Source organism: Cynocephalus volans, chromosome X, assembly GCF_027409185.1.
Source record: "Cynocephalus volans isolate mCynVol1 chromosome X, mCynVol1.pri, whole genome shotgun sequence".
Taxonomy (NCBI): domain Eukaryota; kingdom Metazoa; phylum Chordata; class Mammalia; order Dermoptera; family Cynocephalidae; genus Cynocephalus; species Cynocephalus volans.
Window position 1 is genome coordinate 12,666,641 of NC_084478.1, and position 17,551 is coordinate 12,684,191.

The window sequence follows — 17,551 nt, forward strand, 5'->3', positions numbered from 1 at the left end:
CCTATTCCGGATGTATCATATATGTGGCATAATGTATCTGTTCTTCTCTGTCTGGCTTTTTTTACTTAGCATTGCATTTTCCAAATTCAGCCATGTTGTAGCAGAACTTCATTCTTTTTATGGCTGAATAATATTCAATTGTATGGATATACCCATTGTTTGTTCTTTTAATAACTACTGATAACCACTCAAAACTCCACCAGGTCCTGTATTAGGAAGTGTGTTGGGTATAGGTACTAGACATATGTAAACTTTCCCTCAAGGATATTGCAGTTTACAATTGAAGAAAAAATATTTTAAAATCTTTAAGTTATTCTTTTGTAAGAATTGAATAATCCAGAGAAATACCAGTTTGAGAACTCCTCGGAGGAAAAACAAAGCACGTAAGGAAAGCCTTTTGAGAAAATCAGTACAATTAGTATTTCTGATTGTGGAAAGAATTTCTGTAAAAATGCCAGCTACCAGTTTAGAGCCCATAGTGATGTATTTTTAGCTAACATGTGTTGAGTAAGGCTTTGGGGAGATTTTTTTTTTTTTTTTTTTTGAAGCCAGAGTAAGTTTGTAGTGTTAACAACAAACAATTTCTGCAAAAGTATAAAGTGGACATGCTACTGGGGTGGCAGTCAGGGCGTTCAGTTTTCATCTAACCCCTCTTGGAATATTTTAAGATCGTCCATAATATACAGTCATCACCATTTTGTATGGTAACCCATTGCAGGAATTTGCATACATCAATCTAAAAAGAATTAAGAGGGATTTTGTTTGTAAATTAAATAATTTAGATGTTTTGCTGCTTAGGACACTTCAGCACATTTATAAGTACATCCACATCTGAGTCGTGGCTGTCATCACCATTGTATTATCTGGTGACAATTTTAGGATTCCTTCTAAATTCCCTGGTCAGTATGTCTCTGGGGCCACTTGCCTGTCAATGGTGGGGGAAATTCAAATGTCATTCAAATTTTCTTGCCAGGGGCTTTACCAACTTGCAGAAATGTTTGAAGTTTGCTTCCCTCCCTGCCTGTGGGCACAGGCTAACCGTGTGGAGAAGCCAGGCAGCAGGATCCCTGGGACTATGGAAATTCTCACCTCTCCTCCCCTCCACTACCTACCTGACCGTTTGCTAAATAGAATTAGATTTGAGTAAGTTAAATGTGTGTATGATGCTACTTCCGTGCATAAAGTCAAGGTCAACCTCTTACTAGAACTCTTTTCCTTTTGACTAAACCTGATCATTGGTACCTAAGCAGATACAGAGGAAACTTAGCTGTGGGTAGGCTTCTCGTATGTAAACTGCCCAGATGAAGCTTGACTTGCTCATCGTGCCCTTAACATTCTGCTTCTGTAGGTTTCATTCCAAGACCAAGGGGCTCACACTGAGCCTTATGAAATATCTGGTGTGTTCTTTCACACTTAACTGGGCACTTGGCACAAGTTAACGCAATTTGATCTTAAATATTCATTGAGCATCTGCTATAGGGCCAGCACCATTTTAGCCAGGATGGGTGTGTCCTTGAGAAGTATAATGTATCAAACTCACAGATAAGTAAGGACAATACTTTTATTTTTTAGAAATCTGTGAAGTGTTAAAGGAACTGTCTTGGGTTTTGGAGTACTGGGGGAGTTTCTGGAGGTGGCGATGTGCAGGCTGGGTGTTGTGGGACAGAGACAATCTAGGGGAGACGTAGAGCAGGAAGTCTGCGTCTTGTTTGCAAATGGCCACAGTGTGGAAGGTTGTGGAGGGCTTGTGGGAAGCTGGAGAGGCAGGTTGGGACCACACGATGAAGGGTTTTTACAGGTTCTGCTCAAGAGGGTGGACGTCACCCGGTGGCCAATGAAAGGCCAGTGAAAGTTTAAGTAAAGAGATATTCCTGCTTGCTCGAAGGACCAGCCCAGTTCATGGCAATGAGATAAGTGATTTAATGCATCGCCTTCTGTGCGCCATCTGAAGCCGCAGTTCACTTCTCGCAGCCCCTTCGGGTGTCCCCGACCCCCTGGGAAGGGAGCCCATGGGCGGGCCCTGGGTGGCACTGGGGGCACGACATCCCACAGGGGTGAGGCGGGGGCTGAGGCCTTGCTGGGGTGGGCACAGGCGAGGCTTGAATGGCACACTGGGGACCTGCACCCACTCGGGAGGCCTGGTCCCTGCAGAGTAGGGAGCCTGGCAGGCAAGTGTGGGGCGTCGCCGTGTCTCTCCCACGACACCTACCCCACCGTCTTCCGTCGGGGTCTGCGTCTCTCCTTTCACGGTTCCATTTCTCTCACCATCCCCGTGTTTCCCACATGTGGCGTCACTCCCACACCTGCTTGTATCTCCCACAGTTCCATGTCTCTTCTGTGTTCTGCTGTCCCACAACTCTCGCTCATTCCTAATTCCATTTCCCCCACACGACTGTGAGAGGTGAGTCAAGAAGTTCACGGAAAGGTTAGAATTATATTTTAACTCTATTCTGCCAAAAGCTTTCTGAAGTGGGTTTGTATTTCTCTCACAATTCCCTCTTTCCCTCAATTCCTTGACTTCCCCCACCAGTCTCCCTTCGGGGGACGTCCACACAAATCCACATTTTCTCCTCCTTTGTTCTCTACCATTCCCGCCCCCCCCCAGTCCCATTTCACCTGCCATTCTCCATTCTCTGCAATTGCTTCCTTCCCTAGATTCCCTGCCTGTCCCACAATTCCTGTTCTTTCCCATAACACACTGCTTCTCCCACAATTCCTCTCTTCCCAGCAACGTTTGTCCCTCTTTGTTCCTGTTCCTCCCAGAATCCTTTTCCCTACAATTCTTTCTCGCCCATAAGTCTCTTCTCTCCAACGGTTCCTCTTTTCTCCCACGATCCTTGCCTCTCCCGTAAGTCTCTCTTCTCTCCCATACTCTGTTGTTTTCCCAGAATCCTCTGTCTCCCACAAATCCGTTTTGCCCTCGATTCTACATTTCTGTTACAATTTCCACTCTCTGACACTTCCGTTTTCCCATACTGTTCTCTTTTTCTCCTCCAATATCAGTTTTCATCTGCCATTCTCTGTGCTCTCCCACATTCTGTGTCCCCTCTGATGGCTTTGTCTAGCAACACTGTGTTCTCCACAATCATGACTTACGTCTCACAATTCCCTGCCTCTCCCACAATTCCTGTTCTTTCCCATAACACTTTGTTTCTCCCACAATTCCTGTCGTCCCAACCCTTCTGTCTCCCACCGTTTCCTGTTTCTCCCACAATCCTTGTCATTCCCACCATTTAGTCCCTCCCATAAAGCTCTGCTCCCACCCACAATTCCTTGTTTCACCCACAATCCTTGACTATTCCATGTCTTTCTTCTCTCCCATAATCCTTTGTTCTCCCAGTATTCTGTCTCTTCCATAATTCCATTTTCTATACATTTCCATATTTCTGTTACAATTTCCACTTTCTGACAATTGTTTTCCCTTACTTTTCTCTTTTTTTCCTCAGTAGTCTGTTTTCATCTATAAATCTGTTTTGTGTTTTAGGCTGCAAGACTCTGTCTTCCATCATCATTGTGTATCTCCTATTTCCCTCCCTCTCCCACATTTCCTGTTCTTTCCCAAAAACCTTTGTTTCTCCCACAATTCTTTTCCCAGCACCTTGTGTTTCTCACCATTCCTTGTTTCTCCCACAACCCTTCTCTTTCCCATACATCTGCTCTTTTCTATAATCCTTTATTGTATCCCTGAATTGCCTCTCCCACTATGCCTTGTCTCCCACAATTCTATATTTCTGTTACTATTCCGTACAATTCTATATTTCTGTTACTATTTCCTCTTTCTGACAATTCCAGTTTCCCGCACTATTCTCCTTTATTTAATTCTCTCACAAATCTGTTTTCATCTTTAATCCTTGGAGCTTTACTATATTCTGTCTCTGCTATAATTCCCTTGTGCTACAATTCTATGTCCTCATCTCCCACGGTTTTGTCTCTACTACAATTTCCCGTCTTGCCTTTAATGCCTTGTTAGTGTCTCCCTCAATTCCTGTTTTCTCCATAATGTTCTGTCTCTATCATAATGTCTTGCATTTTCTGTTTTTCCTACAATTCCACTTTTTAAAATATATTTATTTAAACATTTTTATTATTATTAAAGAATAAATATTATATTTATAGGGAGCGGAGAGGGGGAGAGGATAAGGTGGGAGGAGAAAGGAGGAGGAGGGGTGTGTTTGAGGCCCATGGCACCCCATTCATTCAAGCAGGGGAGCCCAGGGGACTTCCAGTCGTGTCTTTTTTATTGCTGGGCAGGATGCGGATGCTGTGTGGCATGGCTGGGGCCCCAGCCCTCCCAACCCCTGCTCAGGAGCCTGGGGTGCTTCTGGTAGCTGCTGAGTGGTTGTTGCTGGGTTACATGGGAACATCCAGGGGAAATGGCTGAGGCTCTTGGTCCCCCTACCGCCCTGGTTTGGGAGCTTGTGGTGCTTCCGGTGGTGGCTCGGTGGTCATTGTTGGTTGGCTGCAGATGTCAGTGGGATGTGGCTGAGGCCCTTGGACCCCCACGACCATGCTTGGGAGCCTGGAGCGTTTCCAGCGGTGGCTAAGTGGTAATCACTTGGCTGGGTGCAGATGTTGGGGGTGTGGCTAAGGCCCTTGGCCCCCCACTGCATGGGCTTGGGAGCTTGGGGTGCCTCTGGCAGCAGCCTGGTGGTCATTGCTGGGCTGTATGCAGTCGTTGAGCTGGGGGCATGGCTGAGGCTCTTGGCCTTCCCTGAACCCTGGCTTGGGAGCCTGGGAGGCTTCCTCTCCTTCTAGGTTTTATAGGTGTTCTTTGGTGGTGTTAGGCCTTTAGTGGTTAATATCAAAACTTTGTCTCAGATCTGTGGGTTTTTTGTTTTCTCTTTCAGTTCTGTGTTGGATTATTCGCTGTTCTGAGCACTGGAACTGATTTGTTGTCCTTTGCTTACTTATAAAATGGGGGGACTTCCTAAGGAAACCAGCTCTTGAGCCCTGTGGTTGAGCTAAATTGCTGCTTTGCTGTCAATTCTCTGGCAAAGGCTTTTTGTGCAGCTCAGGTTTTAATTGTTGACCTTGTAAGCACTTCTGGGTCTTGTGAGGTCTGGTACACCTGGGTTGTGTGGAAACTCCGGTCTGGGCCTGAGTCTTTTCAGTGAACTACACCCACTGCAGTTCTATATTCCAGACTAGTCTACAGTGAGTGGTCTTGTGCTGATTGGGGGGCAGATCAGCTGTCCATGCTGTGCCCCAGTGTTCCCCCAGTGGGCCCGTCACATCCACTGCCCATACTCCAAGCATTTCCCATGGGATGGGACATGCCCTGGTTCCCTGTGATGACTCACCAGCCTCTGAGTGGCTCCTTTATTCAGTTGTCTTTGGCCCCTCACTCCTATGTGGGTCCACAGGAATCTCGTCACTGGTCTTGCTGGCCTGGGGTCACCAAGGCCCTCTTGTCCCCTACAGTCTCCAAACAACTTCATATGAAGGGCACAGCTATGGCTTTTGCCAGATCTTGCTTCGTGTGCTCACCAGCCCTGAAATGGCCGGGTCTCAAAATGGTCAGAGTGGTCCTTTCTCTCATCATGGCTTCTCCTGCCTTCATGAACTCTGTAGGTCTCTCTTGTTCCCCTGAGCTCTAGTGGCCCCAGATTGGCAGTCAATCCTTTTTACTCGTTGTAAATTGGTTGATCGTGGGAAAGGGTGATGCTGGGGACTGTCTATTCCACCATCTTGACCACAAGTGTCTCCTACCATTTCTTGTTTCCCCTACAATACCTGTGTTTCCCACAGTTCCCATTAGTTCTGTCATAATTTCTGGTTTCTCCCACAATTCCATATTTCTGTCAGAATTCCTCTTTCCCACAGTTTGCAGGGATTTTTCCACAATTACCCATTCTCCACTTTTTCTCATAAATCTTTTTTCCTATAATTCTTTGTTATCTCCTATAATTTTGTCACCTGACTATACTCTTCTCTGCCATAATTGCTTCTCTCCCACAATTTCCCTTCATTCCCACAATTCCCATATCTCAGATTCTCTCACCATTCTTTCCCACCATGCCTTGTGTCTCCCACAGTTCTTTGTTTTTGCCTACAATCTATCTTTCCCACAATTCTGTTCTCACCCACAATTCCTTGTTTTTCCCACAGTACCATGTCTCTCACAATTTCTTCTTTCCCACGATTCATTGCTTTCTCTCACAATTCACTCTTCCTTTCTCACAAATCTGTTTTCTTTTATAATTCTCAACCACATTCTGTCTCCCCTACAATTTGGTTTCTCCTACATTTCTAATTTCTCTACCATAATTCTCATCCAAAATCTGATTCTCTCCCCAAATTCCCTCCTCTTTACACAATTTCCTGTCATTTCTATAACTCTACATTCTTGAACATAATCCTGTCTTTTTCACAGTTTTTTGTTCTCTCCCCAAATTTGTTTCTCCCATAATTCCCTGCCTCTCCCACAATTCTTTTCCCCACACAACTGTCCATTTTCAGCATAAATCTTTGTCTCTCCCCAAATTCCTTGTTATTCTCACATTACCTTGAGTGTCCCACAATTCCTTTTGCCTTCCACTAATCCTTTTCTCTTGTATCTCCTATCATTCTCCTGTGTCTCACTTGTAGGCTCCTTACCCAGCACTGTGCATGTGAAGATTTTTTTCAGTGGCCTATCCTCTAAGTAGTGCCCTGAGGCCCTTCTCAAGAACTGAACATTATCCCACTCCTCCACACAATCAGCCCGTGTTAGGTGGAGTCTCTTGGGCTTGGGTTCTGGGAAATCAGCTTTACCCTCACAGCAATCTGTTCTCACTTCATCTCTCCCTGAAAGTAACACCCACTAGCCACATGAATTGTAGCTGCTAGGAGAGTGCAGAAGAAAACATACCCCAGGACCTTGGACTCTGTTGAGCTGGCCAGATTATATTTAACGCCTTGAAGTGGAGTCACGCCCAGGTGTCAGGTTTTCTGTGGCTCATGCTCGGTGTCCAGTGGTTGAGGGTTCCAGTTCTAGGCCTTCAATAATTTCAAGGGATCCAAGAAAGGCAGATGAGGGCACAGGAGATATCCAATATACATTCAAATCTCAGTTCTACATGGGGCTCCCCAAAATCTGCCTGGACTTGCATGGCTCATTCAAGGGGACCAGTGGAAGGGGTTGGCCCTTGGGCACCATGATGTTACTGGAGCCTGCATTTCCTGCAGGGATGTTCCTTAGATAGTCATAGACATAGCACCCATAGGAAATTAGTCAACATTCCCCAACAGCCTTGTTGAATTATCTTCTCAGAGACTTGCTCAGCCAGCATATTCTCTTCGAGGAGACCTTTAAGAGCAGGCCTGCTGGAAAGCACCCATCCAACTCAGCACAGGCAGGGCTGGGATTAGGCAGCCCTGTTCCAGCAGCATTTGCTTCAAGAAAGTTGCTATGCATAAACTTTCTTTTCCATGGAGCCCCAGGGGGAGGATGAAAGGACCGGGAGCTCTTCAAAGCCACAGGACCCAGAGCATGTCCCAAAGTGTGGGGTCATGGGGGAGTATCCTCAGCCCAGAGCTTGATCACAAGCCACCATGTGACACCCCCGTCCAGAGTCTTTGGGAAAAGAACCGAAGAAATTGCACGAGTTCCCATGAGCACAGGATGTTCTCATGAACAGTGGGTGACCCTGCTAGAATCAAGTCTGTGAAGTGCCACACAGGCCACAATGTCTATGTGCATGTCAGGGGACACGGTAGTGTCATACTTGCCTTCTTGGTAATATTGTCGCCTGTTTCTGTAGCTCAGACTTTGCTAGTCTTTTCCAAGCACACCTCTCCAATTACCACAATTTACCACCTTCTCCTTTCCATGTAACGCTAATGTTCTTTTGTTTTTTCCTTACGTGTCCTCTCGGACTCTACATGTGTCTCTTGTAAAATCGCACTTGTTCATGCCCCTCCTTATACTCATTGGTCTTAGTGCTGCAGGGCACAGCGCTACCTCCAGTGGATGTCAGGGCACTTACCTGTGTTTGTCCATTCGACTCACTTATTGAGCACCTTCTATGTGACAGATGTGGTCTTAGGCATTAGTGATACTAGGGCGATGAAGACAGACAAATTCCCTGCTCACTGAGACATTCTAGTGGCAGAGACAGAGAATAAAAAGCACAAGTAATAATATAATATTCGATTCAGATAGTGAGCAGTGCTATGAAGAAAAGCAAATCAGGGAGTGGGGTCAGAGAGTGGACTTAGTTAGGGTGTCCCAGAAGTCTCCCCAAGATGAGCTGACATTGAACCTAAATGAAGAGCAGGAAGGGGCCATGAGGAAATCTGGAGAAGAGCTCTACAGGCAGAAAAAGGGAAGAGCAAAGGTCCTGTGGCAGGACCAAGCTTGCAGTGTGGAAAACAGGGAGGCCAGTGTGCCTGAGGGATGCACGGGGAGGCTGTCATTGCCAGCAGGGCCCAGAGATGGAGGGACTTGGAGCTCTTGTGAAGGGCAGTCATTTGTCCCGCCTGCATCGGTGAAAAGGCCACCCTTCTTTGTGTCTTCCATCTGTGTATTCCCCGTGCACAGCCTATGGGCTGGCAGAGAGCAGGCACTCCTGGATATTTGTGGACTGAGAGAATAATTCTGACATTTGTTGCAAAGGATCTCACAGGTTCTGAAGGAAGCTGTGTGGGAATGATTAAACAGACCTGCAGGATCACTCATTTGAGGAGAGTGATGTGTGCTTTCACACTACCGACTGGCACGCAATATTTTATTCCTCATGGTGTTGCACTGCTTTTTGTAAGCCAGCTCATGTTCTGGAGAAAGGACAGGGGAAAGGGGAAAATAGATTAATAAGGAGGCCCAAAGGAGAATCACGATGAAATCAGAATAAAGCCAGGTAGAATTAGCACCATGTGCTTATTTAAAATGGGCTGTTAGTTTGGTTCTGAGCTCCCTAGACGGGAAGTGAAGGAGAAAATGTGATCTGTTCCAAGATTCTTAATTGTCCACAAGAAAACATACCAAGTGTGCACGGAAGCACACATTCTCTTGAAACCCAGGCCTGAGAAAAAGTGTCCCCTCAGATGTTTCATGAAGTTGAAGCCGAATAACGTTGAGTATATTTGGATATATCAATTTAGGTATTACAAACGCCATCGTGGGTCACTTTATAATCACATATCATGGTCCCAGTTTGTGATCAGAACCAAGAAGCCCAATTTGGGAGAGATTTAGCAGGCATGTACTATTGTGTATGCAATTGGGCTTTGAAAGAGGGAAACGTTTTCCATGGGTTGAGGTAGGTGCTGGCATAGAGGAGCTGCTTGCTGAAACCATGTGGCATGAACCGTGACAAGACAATGGGGAGGAGGCTTAGTCGTACAGAAGGTGCTGGTCCCTCCCTCTGGGCACCTCTTGGAACTGAGCGCAGGTAGGCAGGCAAGCGTGAGGGCGCTGCTGCCTGAGTTTGCATCCCCTGCCGGAGCTGCACCTGCCCATTGCTCCTCCGTCAGACAGTGCACGTGTCATGGCTCCAGAACCTCCTGGGTCAGTAGTTGTGGTTTCCTGCAGCATCCATCCACACACCACCCACTTATCAATTGCCCGACATGATTCTGGGGGATTTGTTTTATCTTTTGTAATGACATCATACAATGATGTCATCATGTAATGATGTCATACAATGTTGATGAAATGTATGCTATACCTTTTCTTCTTTTTTTCAGACAACACGAATGCTACAGCTCTGTCCATTTTCGGAAACGGACACAGACACCATCACAATCTCTTCTCTTTTTCTCGCCAGGTTCTGATGCCAGCACCATTGAAATCCATACTACAAGTGGGTCCCGCAATGCAAATGATTTGGACTCTGCTCCCCAAACACGTGGAGACCTATGAAGGGGACTTGACAGGCGACCAGCCCCCACATTCCTCAGACTCTGCACTTTTCATTCTTTAGAATCATGTTCTCATCTTCCCATCCCCGTGCTGCCAAGCTGTCGCATCCTCCAGACCTCACTGTCATCACGTGAGAGCTTCTTCCCGAGGCTCCTCTTGATGATAGGAGCAGTGGTCCATGCGTGTGCACCTGCGAGTGCAGGAGCGTCCCTTCTAGACTATTCAGTCACTTCTCTAGACTCTTAGTTGCTACTAGAGTTTCTCTGAGGCTGGTCGTAATGTACGTGCAAGATCCGAGTCCTCGGGAAAGAAGTTAAATAATAAAGTAATTGAGGCTGAACTCCCAGCCAGACTTGGATTCTGTCTGAACAACACCTCTAGCAAATGCTGTTGTTTTTAAAATTTTAATGAACACATTGTAATTGTACATACTTATGGGGGTACAATCTGATATTTTGATACATACATATGTTGTATAAAATATGCCTGTTGGCCATTCGTATATCTTCTTTTGAGAAGTGTGTATTAAGATCCTTTGCCCACTTCTCAATTGAGCCATTTGTTTTTTTTGCTGTTGAGTTGTTTAAGTTCCTTACATATGCTTGATATTATCCTCTTCTCAGATGTAAAGTTTGCAAATATTTTCTTCCGTTCTGTAGGTTGTCTCTTACTCTGTCAAGTTTCCTTTGATGTGCAAAATCTTTTTACTTTCACGTAATTCCACTCATCTACTTTTGGTTTCATTAATTGTGCTTCTAAAGTCTTATTTTAAAAATCCTTGCCAAACCCCATATCGTGGATTGTTTCCCCTATGTTTTCTTCTAACAGTTTCATAGCTTCGGGTTTTACATTTAAATCTTTAATCCATTTTGAATTGATTTTTGTATGTAGTGAGAGGTAGGGGTCTAGTCTCATTCTGCTGCATGTGGTGTCCAGTTTCCCAGCACCATTTACTGAAAAGAATATCTTCCCCCCAATATGTTTACCTTTGCCAAAGATCAACTGGCTGGAGGTGAAGGAATTTATTTCTGGGTTCTCTGTTCTGTTCCATTGGTCCATGTGTCTGCTTTCATGCCAGTACCATGCAGTTATGGCTACTTTAGCTTCATAGTATAATTTGATGTCAGGTAGTGTGATGACTCCAGCTTTGTTCATTTTTTTCAGGATCTCTTTGGCTATTTGGGGTCGTTTTTGGATTCCATATGAATTTTAAGATTGTTTTTCTATTTCAGCGAAGGACGTCATTGGCATTTTGATAGGGATTTCATTAAATCTATAGATCACTTTGGGTAGAATAGCCATTAAACTATATTCATTCTTCCAATCCATGAACATCAAATATCTTTCCATATGTTTATGTCCCCTTCAATTTCTCTCTACAAAGTTTTATACTTTTTATTGTAGAAGTCTTTCACTTCCTTGGTTAAGTTTTTTCCTCGGTATGTAAATATTTTTGTAATTATCATTAGAGGAATTGTTTTCTTGATTTCCTTTTCAGATAGTTCACTATTAGTATATAGGAATACTAATTTTGTAACGGTTTTTTTGGTGGAGTCCTTAGGGTTTTCAACATATAAGATCATCTTGTTTGCAAACAAGGGACAGTTTGACTTCTTCCTTTCCAATTCGGATGACTTTTCTTCTCTCTCTTGCTAATTGCTCTGGCTAGGACTTCCAGTACTATGTTGAATAGAGGTGAAAGTGGGTACCCTTGTCTAGTTCCTGATCAAAGAGGGAAAACTCTCAGGTTTTCCCCATTCAGTATGATGTTAGCTGTGGTTCTGTCATATATGACCTTTATTGTATTGCAGTACATGCCTTCAATACCTAGTTTATTAAGAGTTTTTATCACAAAAGGATATTGAATTTTGTCAAATGCTTTTGCTGCATCAATTGAAGTGATCATATGATTTTTGTCTTTATTTCTGTTAACATGGTTGTTGAATTTATTGATACATCCTTGGATCCCTGGGATAAGTCCCAAGTGATCGCAGTGAATGATCATATTAAAGTGCTGTTGAATTCGGTTTACCAGTGTCTTGTTGAGAATTTTTGCATGTATGTTTATCAGAGATATTTGCCTACAATTTTCTTTTTTGTGTGTGTCCATGTCTGGTTTTCGATCAGAGTAATGCTGGCTTCATAAAATGAGTTCGGAAGTATTCCTCCTCAATGTCCAGAATAATCTGAAGATAAGTGGTATCAACTCTTCTTCAAAAGCTTGGTAGAATTCAGCAGTGAAGCCATCAGGTCCTGGACTTCCTTTTAATGGAAGATTTTTTATAACTGATTCCATTTCCTCACTTGTTTTTGCTCTGTTCAGATTTTCTATTTCTTCATAATTGTATTTCTTCAGGAATTTATCCATTTCTTCTGTTATCATATTTGTGGGCATATTCATAATAGACCCTTATGATCCTTTGAATTTTTGTGGCATCACCTATAATGTGTCCTTTTTCATTTCTCATTTTATTTATTTGAATCTTCCCTTTTTTTCTTGGTTAATCTGGCTAAAGTTTGGCCAAGTTTGTTTATCTTTTGGAAAAACCAACTCTTCGTTTCATTGACCTTTTCAATTGTTTAAATTTCTATTTCATTTATTTCTACTCTGAGCTTAATAACTTCTTTCCTTCTGCCGATTTTGGGTTTAATTTGTTGTTCTTTCTCTATTGCCTTTAGGTTGTTTATTAGAAAACTTTCTTTTTCTATAAAGGCATTTAGTGCTGTCAACTTTCCTCTCCAAACTGCTTTTGCTGTGTCCCATAGGTTTTGGTATGATGTGTTTTCATTCTCATTTGTGTCAAAAAGCTTTTTAATTTCCCTTTTAATTTATTCATTAACCCATTGGTTGTTTAGGAGGGTGTTGTTTAATTTCCATGTATTTGTATAGTTTCTAAGTTTTTCTTGTTCATTCTAGCAAATGCTCTTGAGTAGGGCATTGATGGGGCCAGAGGCAAGGTAGCAATCCAGCTGGATGAAAAGGAAATGGGGGTGTCACAGAGCAGCTGCACAGCATGTCCTCAATACACCCACTAGTGGGCGGAAAAGGGGCATGGCTTTTGTCACTAATTTAGCCTGTGTTCCCATGCTGGGCTGACCGATGACATAGTCAAAGGAATCCTTGGAACCTGACTTTGCTCAGATCCTTATCCATATCTCCACACAGTTATGTGTCACTTAACGATGAGGATCTGTTCTGAGAAATGTGTCGTTAGGTGGTGTCATCATTGTGTGAATATCATAGAGAGTACCTACACGAACCTAGATGGTATAGCTTAGTACACACTTAGGCTATATGGTATAGTCATTATAATCTGATGGGACCGCTGTCGTATATGCTGCTCATTGTTGACTGAAATGTTGTTACGCAGAGCATGAATGTACGTGTGTGTGTGTGTGTGCGTATTTTTTCCTTTTTGCAAAAAATGTTGCAGCATGCATTGGGGTCACAAGACACCCAGGTATTAAATAGAAAAGCCAGACACGATTTTCTCAGGACACTGTGGACAGCTCTGCCATGTGACATTTCCCTTCACATCAAGATTAAGTCTCCCTTTCATTCTAGAAGAGCTGTTCCAGAAAGCATCTGGATTTGAATTTTTGGAGTCACAAAGCTGCAGATGCATTTAGAGCACCCTGTGACCTTGGTATCTGGGTTGCCCAGGGGTCTCTGATAGTTGTTGCTGTACCTTCTTAATCTCTCCTTGAGCATTCTCTCCAACCTGATGAGGCACAGCTCCACCTCTCATTCTAGAAGCAGAGAGGCTAGCTACTTGCTTTTCCAGCCTCTCTTGCAGCTAGAGCAGGGTGCATAACTTGGCAGTGCCAGTCAGATATGTCGCCCGAGTCTCTGAGTTAGAAGTGAGTGCCCAAGAGAATGGTTGGCAGAGAAGCTGTTCTGAAGGAGCAGTGGCAGCAGTAGTGGCAGCAGGCAGGTCTGTGCTGGGTGGTGCATTGGGTGTGCTTTGAGGGGCGGGTCCAGAGTCCAGTTTCAGGGTGTGGGCAGTATCCACTGCTGTATTTGTCATCATCTTGGCCAAGTTTTGCAGCCTGACATTGGCAGTTCTGTCTAGCTGCCAAATTGGTTCTCCAGAGATTCTCAAAGCTGCCACAATCCCTCTCAATCCTTTTTGGTTTACGTTAGCCAGTCAGTTTCTGCAGCTTGCAAATCAGAACCCCAACTGATCTGATTATGCAGTGAAAGGGACCCCTCCAAGACAGGACACTGAGCATCACCAGCTGACGCCCAGAGCATGATGCTTTTGACTGGGGTGAGCTGCGAGAGGAAGAGGGTGAGCAGACACCTTCTCACAGCGACTCGCCACGCACTGGGCATGGAAAAATGCACATCAGGGACGTCGTGTATAAAGTCGATCTAGGGAACAAGGAGACGATTGAGCAAGCAAAGGAAGAAATGAGATGATAATTGGTTTGGGGCCATTTCTGTGGAAGCCTCCTTGCTGCAGGGGCCGTACAGTCACAGGAGGCTTGTTCTGTTATTGTTTTCATGATGACCGACGTTAGAGCATGTTGAGATGCTGAGGGGAATGATCCCGTGGAGGGAACACGATGATGATAGTGGGATGGAGGGACATCTGCAGGAGGGACCTTCTCTCTTCAGGGAGAGTGGGAACTGGAACATACAGCCAGGAGTCTGGGCTGGTCTGTGAGAATGAGGCTGTGACAGAGGGGAGTCTGGCTGGAAAGATGAAACTGTGACCAGCAGACAGCTCCCATCTGACTTTAATTTACTAGCCATTTTATCAGCCAGTTTAGTTGTCACACCATCAAAAGCTTTAAGTCTACTCATCTCCCCCAGTACAGAGTAAGATATCACCATCATCGTCACCGTCTACGACTGTGCAGTGACGGTAGGATATATACACCCAGCTACTGTCCTGAGTGTCTCTGAATAAGTACCTCCTGCTTGAGGACAACTATATTCCTAACCAAAGCCTCAGTCTTCAGTGTTAACATCAAGTTTTAGGGGAAGGTTAGTCCTGTAGGTGACATCCTCCCTGCCCAGTCCCGCTGTCCCCTGCACCCTCTACTCCGTTCTCCACATAGAGCTGTGTCCGGATGCCTTGCTTACCTTGCTATGCATCAGATGCTTCAGAGACACAGGATCCAGGCTGGAAAAATAACATTCAGCCAAATACAAAGTCCTTTTTTAAGAGCATGAATCTGTCCCCCACCCACACCTGCCCCTTCTCATGCACGTCAGAGTGACTTCTGGGTTTCTGTCAACAGTAATTAACAGCTAGAACCCACAGGGGCAGAGAATACTCTCTGTGAACACAGAAAATTTTCTCAAATATCCTTTTGGAACGGTACCGTGGTGGGGGCAATTAAAAAAAAAAAGGTTTCTGTTCAGTGAGTTGAAGCTTAAATTCCCAAACTAAATACAATTAAGTTGGGAGCCTCAATGGACAAAGGACAACATTTTTGGAATCCCTGCAGCAAACGGTTACATGTATCTGAGTATTAAAGTTACATAAATCTTGGGCAATCATGTGATCCCAGTCACTTCCTCTACAGGATAAAGAAACACACTGAAAGCTATTAATATGTGAACAGCATTGTCGCCGAAGCCCCAAAAGCCACTTCACATACGCATTCATCCTGGGGACTCTGTCACACGCTTTGTGGGCTGCCCACTGAGGGATGGCACGAGGTTCTTCCCGGGGGCCTCCTGTGGCTTCTGTATTAGGGTTTAGGGTACCCAGAATGTTACCCCAAATCCACTAACTGGGAATGTGATTGGTCAAAAAGCAAAAGAATAAGACTGGAAGACAAGATAGGTTTCCCTAAAGGTGACAGTTGGTCACTTCACATTTAGTCTCAAGTTGCCAATTCAGGACATGTGCTTGGGATCTGGCTCTGCCAGAATCTGAGTCACAGGCCACAGACACCCTCCACTGAAGCACTGAGCCAAGGCGGGCAGGAACGGCCTTATCCCCTTGCTTTGTTCCAGTGCAGGGACAAGCTAGGATTGCAGGCAAGGAACACCATGACTTTCTGTGTCACTAACTTGTTCATGAAACCTGATGCTAAGAGTGACAGCGTCTGCTGATCTGCCTTCTCTGCCTCTCTGAATCTATTGCCTCCTCATATAACAGGGACTGCAACATCCATGAACTCATTCAATTATGTGACACCCACCAAGTAATTAAAGTGGCATAGATGGAACGTGGTAGCGTCCAGCACAGAGCACTTGTCAGTAAATAATGCAACGTGTTCCTCTGCGACAGGCCGAAGTGACGTCAACAGTTAGCCATGTCCTATAACTTTAGGTTCTTCCAGTTACTCAGGGCTAATCCTTGAACTCAAATTCCTCGCAAAGCAATTTGCTAACTAGAGAGAATTCATTTGCATTGACTTTTTTAAACAATTGGCCTGAACTAAAATAATGAAAATGAAACACTTTGTTAAAAAGCACGCTCCCTTTGCATGGCGGCTGTTTAGAACAGGCAGGGATCTTTCCCTACTGAATGTGGCAGTTCTGGAAAGGGGCACTCCAGCCATTTTCTTCTGGAGAAAAGGCCGAGCTGTCTTCATTCATGGGTGTCCATGTGGCCCCAAGAGTGACCAAGTGACATGGAGAGAGCACACCAACCAGGTTCTCTAATATCAAAACAGAGCAATTTATTCAAGACACTGAATATGATCTGTTGATTTTCTCTCGAAACAAATGAGCTACAACACACAAGGTGATTCTTTTTTTCCAAAGAGCGTGAGGGTGAGTGGGGGTGGAAGGAGAACAGGACGGGGCTCCATGTCACTGCAACAGGATCTGGGCAACGCGGACAGGAAGCAGGTCTGGCTGTACGTCTGACACAGACAATAAAACTGCAGAAGCCAGAATTCGAAGCTTCAGTGAGTGGCGGGAGGGACATTACTGCATTGGACAAGAAACACCATGAAAAAAAACCAAAAAAGGTGGAACGGGAGGTTAAAAAAGAGAAATAAGAAGGAACAAAGACCCTTACGATTGACAAAGTGCACTTCTCTGGGCTCCAGGATCTAGTTTTAGTAAGACAAAACCAAAGTCACGTCTTATGGTGTCGCGCGGGGTCAGAGGTTTCACCCTGTGACATCCGGCCCTTCCGCCCGGGGTAGCTCCCTCCCCAGGTGCGTGCTGGACGTGGCTCTTGGTCATTTCAAATCCAACCAAAGATTCCAGGAAGGATCATTGTGTTATGTCTGCTTTCAAGGTTGAATTTGGTCACTAAGACTGAAGCGACCCTCACGAGGGTTTCAGAGCTGTAAGCGACGTCCGACAGCCACATGTCCAGGTGGCCACCCCGGACCCTGAACGTGAATCTCCCGTGTGCCTGGCAGGAGGGCACGATGGCCACATGTGTCAGGGGCTCCAAACTAGTCGTCGATGACACTGTTTGCTGAGGACAGGCACGGATTCGAGGGGCACCAGCGACACCCTCATGCTTGGTCCCTGTGGCCAGCTCGGGGGTGGCCGCCTCCCTTCATCCGAATCTCACTCTCGTGCACAGGGATGGGAAGCCCGTTGTCCGTGGCCCCAGCCCTCGGCTCCAACCTAACAATCCCGAGGTGCTTGAGATTCATGAGGAGGCTGAAGCCAGCGCTTTGGTGAGACCCTGGCTCCCGACATTCCCAGGAAGATTGTCTAGTGAATCCCTCCCGGTACGTCCCCGGTCACCATGCCACGCCAGTCTCTGGTTGCCACGCACA

General features: G+C 45.1%; 1 protein-coding gene across 1 annotated transcript in view; it reads left to right on the plus strand.

Moving 5' to 3' along the window:
• Positions 1–9,841, plus strand: part of LOC134367179 (G-protein coupled receptor 143-like) — a 30,964-nt gene extending 21,123 nt beyond the window's left edge. The window contains exon 7 of the mRNA XM_063083828.1: positions 9,747–9,841. Coding sequence (XP_062939898.1) covers positions 9,747–9,841 — 95 coding nt within the window. The remainder of the gene's footprint in view (positions 1–9,746) is intronic.
• The last annotated feature ends 7,710 nt before the right edge of the window (positions 9,842–17,551 follow it).